This window comes from Priapulus caudatus, unplaced genomic scaffold, assembly GCF_000485595.1.
Source record: "Priapulus caudatus unplaced genomic scaffold, Priapulus_caudatus-5.0.1 Scaffold571, whole genome shotgun sequence".
Classification (NCBI taxonomy): domain Eukaryota; kingdom Metazoa; phylum Priapulida; class Priapulimorpha; order Priapulimorphida; family Priapulidae; genus Priapulus; species Priapulus caudatus.
The window spans coordinates 96,047-107,193 of NW_014577632.1; the positions used below are offsets into that span (position 1 = coordinate 96,047).

The 11,147-nt window shown below is 41.2% G+C and overlaps 1 protein-coding gene across 1 annotated transcript; it reads left to right on the plus strand.

Moving 5' to 3' along the window:
* The first annotated feature begins 820 nt into the window (after positions 1-820).
* Positions 821-8,685, plus strand: LOC106811755 (neuroglobin-like). The gene is made up of 3 exons (XM_014815472.1): positions 821-863; positions 1,628-1,884; positions 7,298-8,685. Exons 1-3 carry the CDS (start codon positions 821-823, stop codon positions 7,439-7,441), a joined length of 444 nt encoding a protein of 147 aa, XP_014670958.1. The 3' UTR covers positions 7,442-8,685.
* Positions 8,686-11,147: the final 2,462 nt, after the last annotated feature.

The following is an 11,147-nucleotide window of genomic DNA, read 5'->3' on the forward strand; positions in this document are numbered from 1 at the left end:
ACTATGTGTGTGTGTGTGTGTGTGTGTGTGTGTGTGTGTGTGTGTGTGTGCGTGCGTGCGTGCGTGCGTGCGTGCGTGTGCGTGCGTGCGTGCGTGCGTGTGTGCGTGCGTGCGTTTTTGTATCATGTAGTTAGGATGAAAATAGAATCAAACTCATGTACTTCTGAGCTAGATTACTGTTGCGTCTGCAACACATACACATTCGCGCACATGCATGTACACACAGCCATACACACACAGACGCGCGCGCACGCTCGCACGCACACGTACATGTAAATATTACGAAGCCGTCCTGCCGTCACATGACAGCGCGGACAATTTCTACTACGTAAGCCGTCGGCGGATCGAGTAAAGAGCTAAGTGAGGAAGGAAGCTTAGTGAGGAAGGAATACGCAGCACGGATATTAGCCGGGGAGATTTGTGTAACCGTGCGACGCTTTCATGTGCATGCACGTGTCGCTTGGATTTACCTACCCTGGATACAACCGTAGATACACGCAAAATAACTAACCAGGAGAGAACAATAGTCGCCGTAATGTACAATTATTGAATGGCCTCGCACAGCTCGTCATAGGGTTAGGTGTTATACCATATTCCCTTCATTGTAACATTCGCATTCAATTCAGTAAGCTAGAGTTATTAGTTCAGTAAGAGTTATTAAAGGTCGACAGGCAGAGGGTGAGGTTTACAGCAATTGGACGCGATTAATATTCAGTTTAGGACTCTACAATGTTATCTTTACTTGAATCATGATCTCAATAGTGGGGCGTAGCATCCAATGTGGTGTTTAGTGGTGATCCAGAGAGGATTCAGGGATGTCATGCCCGTTTACCTCTTTCCTGACAGCAAGCTTGACTTTTGCAGTGTGACAGCAACTTTTCCCAGCTCTCATCGCGAAATCTGTGGTGTCACCCCCAACCCCACCACCCACCCCGTATCGTTTTCACTGGACTCCTTTCATCCAGAATTTTTGGATACGACCATGATTTCTAAACAGGATAGCGCGTAAATTAATGCGAATTTTATTTTATCGCGGGAATTGTTTTTTTAAACTATATTTGAAATATTATTGAAATATAGAACTATTAGAATATTATTGAATATAGAACTATTAAAATATTGCTTAATATAGAACTATTATTGAAATATAGTATATGGAATTCAATACGCGTATCTTCGCGCTACAGTGCAGAACAGTACTCTACGTAACGTAGCTAATCATCCCGTCGTATCTAAATGCATGCGTTGCTTCGTGTGTCCGTTACAGTCTCTTTCTGCAACATGAGAAAAGCGACAGCAAGCATTATATGACCGCGTTATATATAGGTCACTGGGGGTGATTTCAGAATTACCTCCACATCTAAGTACGTGTGATCTGTCATGCCTGCGTTGCAGACTCTTTCCGCAGAACAATCCAATCGACCTCAAGCGATAAACAGTAAACTAACCTAAGAAACCGACTTATCTGCACTTTGCAGGTTATTTTCGCAGCACTATCAGAACGATATCAAACGACAAACAGTAAATCTAATTATCTAACCTAAGAAACCGACCTATCTGCATGCACTTTGCAGGTTATTCTTGCAGCAGAACAATATCAAACGACAAAAAGCAAACCCAACGTAAGAAACAGACCTATTTGCGTTTTGCAGATTATTTCTTCAGCACGAGGAGCTGCTCGCCGTCTTCAAGAAGAAGTTCAAAGACGTGCCGGTCGATCAACTCGCCAAAAGTCCCGAGCTGGAGAATCACGCTTCGCAGGTGATGTCGACGCTCGATGAAGCCATACACTCGCTCAACAATCTCAACTTCTTCTTTGAGCTGCTCTACACGATCGGCGTCACGCACCGCGACATCGCTGGCTTCAGACCAGAGTATTTTTGGGTGAGTACGCGCGGGGCCTCATTGACCAGTTATTTTGGGTAAGCACGCCGAATATTTTAGGTCAAGCACACGGGGTATATTAGGGTAAGCACGCCGAGTATTTTTGGTCAAGCACACGCGCGGGGAGTATATTTTGGTAAGCACAGGGAGTATATTTTGGTCAGCACACAGAGTACATTTGCGCAAACACACAGAGTACATTTGGGCAAGCACACGGAGTATGTTTGGGTAAGGACGCCGGGTAATTTTGGGTAAGCACACCGAGTGTTTTTGGCAAGCACACGGATTATATTTGGGTAAGGACGCCGAGTATTTCTAGGAAATCACTCCGAGTATTCATTGAGTAAGCACACCCGAGAATTTTTAGTAAGCCCATCGAGTATTTATAAGCTCACTTAATTGGTATTTCTGAGTAAGTACACCGCATCATTGCAGGCTTCCGCCCTGGACAATTCTTGGTAACGTTATCATGTTATTGCCTAACACAGGGACGAATATTTCAATGGTATGATAGTCTATTGCATCAAATATATAGTCCGAAATTTGTTGAAAACCGCAAAAAAATGATAAAGGGAAAGTAAGGTAGAAATATTAATGTAGACACAATGAATGTGAATTTTTGTAGTAATTTTTTTGAGAAAGTATAATTATGGCTCCAAAATAGGGGAATTTTAGTGAAATACTTGTGTTTTGTGTAGTAGATAAAACGAGTGAAACGTGCAGTGTGTGGCATAGGTGTTACGTCTTGTACACGTCACGTGTCATCTGCGTTGTCAGCGCGTGTCAGCGCGTGTCAGCGCGTGTCAGCGCGTCACGCGTGTCACGGGTGTCGTTACGGGAGTCAGGGGCGTAGCCAGGATTTTCAAAGTTGTAGGCACGACTATCTGAGCGGAGCGCGACCATCGGTTGGCGCGGAGCGTACAAGAAAATTTTTGGTTTTACAAACCCCCCAGATGGCCGGAAACGGCCCTTCCCGAGTGTTCATTCTGGTTCCCTGACCTCTTGCTAACTTAAGACACCTAATTCAATATCACTTTTAAACCCAAAAAACACAAACGAGTTAAAATAGTGTTACGAACGAGTTAAAATGTTAAAAACCTGACAAGATCGGATTCTAGTCTTTTTCGGCGGGTAGAGTGTTGAATGAAACGGCACGCGATAGAAATGACAGCCTAGATGACAGAAGAATAGGTCACCTAATTTAGCCATATTCTTGCTACGTTCATTTCAATAGTTTTTCCTGCCTAGACTCTTAAACTCGTCCAGCAAGCTTATGGATTTGAATTATGGGTGTTTAAAAAAAAAAGATAACTTGGCCAAAAAAAGTGTAGGCCCGGGCCTACAGTGCTACATACTGGCTACGCCCTTGGGAGTACTATATACTACAGTAGTAGTGTATACACGGGTAATCCTACATTATCTACATCTTATCAAGAGCTAATAATACCTTATAATAACCTATATAATAATCTAATAATACCTAATAATAAGGTATTATTAGCTCTTGATCGTATTATATACAGCTGAACTAATTTCAGTTGATTCTTTTTTTGCCGGCACGTTTCTTTTCTCGCACGTTTGTTACCATGCGTGACAGCTAGGCAATCACTGCAAACCCACGCATCGACTGCTCTGCAGACGTGATGCTAATTCCCTGCGGAACTTTCCCGGACAACAGACTAACTAGTCTTGCCTCAAACTTAAGCCCGCTGCCAATAAATTGCCTCCTCGTGCGAGTCTGATCGATTGACGGCAAGTCGAGAAATTATTTTCCACACGCGAGCGAGAAGTTGAAGTGCGCTTATTATATCCTCCTTTCTCGCGCGAGTCTTTGAGAAGCTTAAAGCGAGCTCCGCAGTGCACTGTATGCGGTTGCGAATGCCAGCGAGAATATAATAGTTATTTGTAATTGCAGAAAGTTATCTCGGTTGGAATCGCAGTGGAAAATTGGCAAAGCCCGTGCAATAACGACGAACGTACATATGAACCTTCATCAAATAACAACTAGAAGAATATTTTTTTCAATTGTAATAGTAACACGTCACCTGATTTGTTTTCTGACGACTTCATGCGTACAGGTCATGGTTCTTGCTAATACTTTGTTGACTGATGTTTCAGATTTCCCTCAGTTAGTATAATGAAAGGCTACTATTAGCTATTAATACAGTAAATAATATAGTAAAACCTAATATAGTAAATGTCATCGGATAGGCCTAGTATTGGACATTTACTATATTAGGTTATAATGTCGATTTTATGCTCCGTTATGGGCACTATCGGAATAGTTGCTCCGCAAACATGCTCCATATTTCTAGACCTATTTTGCGCTTGTCTATATATAGGTACTAACTGTCATTCTTGGTGTGGCCACTCGTGCTGTCACCACATCAAGTTCTTGTGTAGGCGCAGCTCTGCCTATGTAATCCTTCGCTGTGCAAAAACCTCCTGTGCCTTTATTTTGTTATGTTTGTTTGTTTGTTTGTTTTATGTCTGTCTTGTTGTTTGTTAATGATTTGTTTGCTTCTCCTGTGTCTTTCTTGCTGTGCTCTATGTGTGTGCGCGCGTGCGTGCGTGCGTGCGTTGAGTGACGTGAGTTTCTGTAGCGAAGCAAAAGAGCTGCATAAGTAGACCTAGCGTAGGCTTATCTTACCTATATGCAAAAAAGCTTGCCTTTTGCATATAGAAAAAGTATACTGAACATTTTCAGCTTATTGAAGAAATTTCGCCATTTATAATACGCATTATTAGAGTAAGTGCATCTACTAGATGGAGGGGAGAATATATATATATATATATATATATATATATATATAGTTGTAGGTAATGGTGTACATGTGTGGACGTGGATAAGAGACCGGGAGGCCTTTGTTAGAAACATTCTATCGTAATATTAGTCGTAGTGGTTATAATAGTATTAATCATGTCACCGTCAAACTGCAATATTTTTTACGATAGATAGATAGATAGATGTGTGTGCGTGCGAATGTACGTATGTGTGTGTGTGTGTGCGTGCGTGCGTGCGTGCGTGCGTGCGTGCGTGCGTGCGTGCGTGCGTGCGTGCGTGCGTGCGTGTGTGTGTGTGTGTGTGTGTGCATGTCTGTGGGTGCGCGAGCGCTGTGAAAACTACGATACGGCATAGGCCCCCTATTACACATTTCAGCGGAATAGCCTTCAGTGATACTAAGCAATGCTGGCAGTTAAGAGAGTCTGTGAAATACACGGATTCGATGGATAAAAAAAACCCACAAAAAACAAGGGTGCTACCGTATTTATGGTGAGCACATACCTGCTAGTGCGGAAGCCTATTATTCACTTTTTCAAAATTCATTTAATTAAAATTTTTGTTTCAGCCAGAACCCCCTCCCAGACGTGCTGATTCTGAAAATATCTTTAGTTTTCCTCTAGGCTGTGAGTTCTCTAGTTATGCGAGTACGGACTAATTCGGCTGAACAACTTTATATATATAGATTTTCCTCTAGGCTGTGAGTTCTCTAGTTATGCGAGTACGGACTAATTCGGCTGAACAACTTTATATATATAGATGTTTATGTATATGTTGTGTACAATTGTACATAGTGACTATATGTCGCTATAGCGGTTTCAATCTTGCAAACCTATTCACACATTCTAGCTGCTGCTTCATGTAAACCAAAGATCCTAGAGTGCCAAAGGCCTTTGGCACTCTAGGATCTTTGATGTGAACCGTCTCACACAGATTGCACGTCATCAGGTGCATGTACGTGCGAATAAATAAAAGGCATCATATATCATGGCCGCAGACATGATCACACCTATAAGTAGACCGAATAATTCTGTCCCATATAACCTTTTTTATATTTTGGTGAGGGTTATTGGACAAATAATTGGCCAATAATCAATAACCCTCACCAAAATATAAAAAAGGTTATTTAGGACAGAATTATTCGGTCTAACCTATATGGTTACCCATAGATTAGTGATAGCCCTGCATGGGGTATGACCAGTGTTAGGTTTGAAGTTGTGGTTAAGGAATTAGGATTAGTGTTATGGTTAATGTTAGGGTTAGAGTTAAGGTTAGAGTTGGGATTAGGGTTAGGGTTAGGGTTAGTGGTATGGTTATGGTTATGGGTAGATACGTTAGAGTACGTTGGTGTTATGGTTAGGGTTAGGGTTAGTGTTAGTGTTATGGTTATAGCTAGGGTTAAACTTGGTTAGAGTTGGGATTAATTAAAAGTTAGTGTTGTGGTTATGGTTAGAGTTAGGATACGTTGGTGTTATGGTTAGGGTTATGGTTAGGGTTAATGTTATGATTAAATGGTTATGGTTAGAATTAGTGTATACATTGCTGTTATGGTTAGGGTTGGGGTTATAGTGTTAGTGTTAGTGTTATGGTTATGGTTATGGTTAGGCCTATATGGTTAGGGTTAGTGTTAGGGCTAGGGTTAGAGTTAGGGTTAAGGTTAGTGATAGGCCGGGTTACAGTTACGGTAACCCTAATCCCCTCGGTTTGGAGTCGATGTCGATTAAGTGACTTCGGCTTCTAATATTACGACTAGCTATGTAAAACATGGCAACGTTTCTTGGGAATTATCAGGCCCACCTATATCGAATTTAGTCTTCGTTCAGCTTTGTTACTATTAATTCCTTGTTTTACGTGAAATATCCTGTATATATCGGTCATAATGCAGATCATAGAAGAACATCTGATAATAACAATGTAGGCCTACGTATATTCACGCAACACAGCGCCATCAAAAAGCGTTGCGTCATATTCAGGTTGCGGCCAATGAAACTTTAATGATCCAATAATTTTCCAATGAATGGAGAATTAACAATATCGAGCAAAACAACAAGTGATATAGCTGATTGCACCCTACTTTGTCAAATATAAATTTAAATTATCATTCATGATGGACGACTGGATAAGAAAGTACATAATTCTATTCCTCTATAATCGCGAAATTGCATTTTCTACACATTTGCATTCAGGCTACACATCGTGTATCTTGTATTATAAACTAACAATGTTTTAAAGAATTGCACATGTCGTTTCACCCTTATAGTGTGCTCCATAAACAGAGAAAACATGTAAATCATATCGGACGGAACTAGTTGAAAGCCGAATTCAGAATAACCATATAAAAACGCTACGAAGTCTGTCGAGGCGAGATCTCCATACATTTACTCTGCCAAAAATTATTCTACGGTTTTGCTATGGGAAATAAAATATATAGCTGGTGTAACCTCGGATCAGTTCCATTGAGTCCTTAAACGCATGTGCATAATCTATTCTTTTTTTGGTAGGCCATGACCTTTTAAGTCAAATTAACTGCTAACTATGATGATGTGGACAGCAAAACTACATCGCAAGAATAATAAGCACTTGCGTGCATCCGGATGCTTGCATATATCGTAAATTCTTATTTTATTTTAGCGGATAGAACAACCATTCTTAGATGCAGTCAAGGAAACGCTGGGAGAGAGATACACTCACAATATGGAGCAGATTTATCAAGTCACTATCAAGTTCATCATAGATACGCTCTATAAAGGCTACACCAAGGGCGCTGTTAAATAGGCCTACGCCGGATGCGCGCCATGGCAATCGCCGGGTTAAAGACAGGGAGGAGTGATTGATGACGTCCTTTGTTCCAGAAACACCGGAAAGTCGCCAAAAACGATTTCCTATTCAGCGTTAATAACCTCATATGCGGGTACTGGCAGAATTGCTACAGCGTATCTGCTATAGACGAATATTAACAATATGTCGCCGAAGGTACAGAATTGCGTAGTGCTCTATAGTCAGTAGAGACACAGTGACGGATGCCTACGGGGTATATGCTGTAATGTCAATACACGTGTACAAGGGAGAAATGCCTGACTTGTAAGCCGGACAACTGAACGTATCGATAATCTAATTAGCGTACAGGTACGGTGTAATATAAGCATCAAGAGCAGCTGCGTGAATATGAGCTGAGATCTATACTCACCGGCTATTAGTGATTCCGGCATTATTAACAGCAGGTCTTACAAAACTGCGACAAATATGTAGACAAAATGTGTATTCGGGCCTTTTACAAACGCAATATATCATTGCTGTATATAATAATATATTTATATATATAACAATTTATAACAATATATATATATATATATATATATTATATAAGAGTATATACAGAATATTGATATACCAAACGCGCCCATCGAAATTTGATAGGGTAGAAGAAAAATGTTAAACGTGCACTACGGAGAGGTAATCATATATTTAATCTGAGTATGTGTGTATAGCAACCGGCATAGATGGCGTGAATAATTTCTTCAAGCGGCAAATAATTTGTCCAGCGATTATAGCCTGCATTTATTCTGCTAGGCGTGGAATTGACCCATCCGTCTGTGCGAGATAACAGCGCCGCCTGCTTAGATATTGCTTCTAAGTCGGTTAATCTGAACAGGTTTACATGTATTTTCACTCCTGCACTCCAGCGTTGCCAAGCATTGTTATTAGATTGTCTTGTCGCGAGAATGATTGGCTAGAGCTGTCTACCAGCCGCTCAAGGCGGGTAAATATATATATAAAATGCATTGATTGCAATTTTTACAAGAACACCATGTCGCCAATTTAGTTTATACCGTACTGTCAAAGACAATTTATTTATATTCACTAGATAAAGTGACTTTCACTTTCACATCTGTATCTTTATTAATTCGTAATCTGTATCTTTCACTGTAATTGTCGCACTTTGCAATGTCTATTACATGCAGTAACCCTGATAGAAATTCGGAAAAATGTTAGTAAATCGCTCAGAAACGTTCGTTCAATCATAGTCACCTGACCTCAAAATCCAAGCAGATAGATCATATGGTATTATAATGTTCGATTTATCTATGCAGCAGTATGCGCTATGAAATACGAAAGTTATTGTTGAAACAAACGGACAGACGAATAGGCAGCCAAAGACCCATTGAGATAGTCAAGCAGAGATAGACAGACTGCCAAGGCAACGACAGACAGATCGACATACGCGCACAAACGGGCGCACACACGCACGTAAGCGTACACAGCATATATACTGTAATACAAACACGCGCTCTCTCTCGCATCTCTTTCTAATACTCATGATTATATATATATATATATATTCAAGCACATACATAAGAAAAAAGAGTCCCAAAACCTTTAATTGAATCGCTGCAGTTTTTGTCACTCTACGGCTCTACTTGATTTCTTAATGGAACACCGTAATACAGCCATTACAATTATTCTAGAAATGTGTTATTCTTTATGATGCCCGTAGGAGAGTGTGTGCTGTATGAGAAGATTATCAATAAAAGCACTTACGAGTTACAGCGAAAAACAAAGGAATTGTAATCCTATTCATCTAATGGCGCCAACCTTACCCAATTTCTACTAATCATACCTACTAGCTTACAAAGGATGTGCGCGTTCCTAACAATATTACACAACTATTATTTCACTGACTTTGTACGGCTTCCTTCCTGAGTTTGTTACTTACCAAGCAAACCAATCTAAAAGATAAATAACAAGCATACGCCTCTTATATAAACTACATTCTACCAACAGCACGCGCGCGCGTGCTTGCTGTGTGCGCATGCTAATTAATGTGTGTGTGTGTGTGTGTGTGTGTGTGTGTGTGTGTGTGTGTGTGTGTGTGTGTGTGTGTGTGTGTATGTGTGTACGTGTGTGCGCGCGCGCATGTGTCCTTGTGCGCGCGAGCATGTGTCCTTGTGCGCGTGCGTGCGTACGTACGCGTGCGTGCGTGTGCGCATGTTGTTTTGCACAAAAGACGGGCACGCAGGTCAGTCAGTCTCTACCCGCAGCAGAATACACGATTACGCACTACATCCGCTCAGGGGTTTCACGTCATTTGTCTGTCGATTGAATTACAACGCAATCACAACTGGTAAATTCATGACGAGCGTGAGAACAAGGGGATCGAAAACCTGTCAGCATACAGGCAGCGACCAAGAGAGCATGCAGTGTGCTCGCCAAAAGAAAGTCGATCACGAGCATAAAAAGGGCGCTGTCTTTGAACGGCGAGGGTAACAACCGATAGGAACGATGAATCTAGCCACAAGTAGACACACCTATTCTCGCGATACATGTACGTATATACAGTGTACGCTTTGCTTGTATCGCTACTGCATAACCGCGTAGCGCTCGTGTAGAGCAATTAATTCGCATATATATCTATGCGATATTTTCTATAATGAGTTTTTATGTTTATGTAGCCACTGCCGCCAATTTCAAAGCGCATATATATGCCCTTGATCGTGTATTGACCAAATAACAGCGAAACGTGTTTTACGTTTCCGTGGCTGCCGTTGCCAATTTAGTACCGAATGTTGTAAACACATGTCGACATTATAGTCGTTATATGGTGCAGGGACTACAACATATTCGATTGTCGGATGGTATGTATCTTAATAAAATTGTATAGTTTTCACACGCAAGTTAGAGATGTACGTATGTATTTTCTGTATTGTGTTACCGTTTCAAACTAACGTCATATTGCCAATGCTATCATATATTGCCAGAACTATTAGATATAAACAAATGTGCATGTTTACACATACGCGGTACAAGTTCATAACGATAAAAAATTACAGATGAGACATTTTTGTGGGAGAATCTTGAAAGCAGATCCAAGTTCTCCTTCATCGCGCTACCCATGCAGTGCACATGCAGACTGTAATCATGCATACTACTGTTCGTGTTTTTGCTGTTCTTGCTATGACGTTGTCTAACATATTAAGAGCTAATAATACTTTGAACATATAATACATTTAACATAATAAATTAATAAAATAACCTTGAACTAATAATACCTTGAACATATATATATCCGCCGGCGCGCTAACGTAGGACGATTGCTTCGATTATTATACTTACAAATAATAATAAATATAGTGGTGGTGGTGGTGTTGGTGGTGGTGTTTTTGGTGTTGGTGGTGTTGGTGGTGTTGGTGGTGTTGGTGTTTCTGGTGGTGGTGGTGGTGGTGGTGGTGTTGTTGGTGGTGGTGGTGTTGGTGGTGTTGTTGGTGGTGGTGGTGTTGGTGGTGGTGGTGTTGGTGGTGGTGGTGGTGTTGTTGTTGGTGGTGTTGGTGGTCGTGGTGGTGTTGGTGGTGTTGGTGGTCGTGGTGGTGTTGGTGGTCGTGGTGCTGGTGGTGTTGGTGGTAGTGGTGGTGTTGTTGGTGGTGGTGGTGTTGGTGGTGGTGGTGGTGTTGTTGTTGGTGGTGTTGGTGGTCGTGGTGGTGTTGCA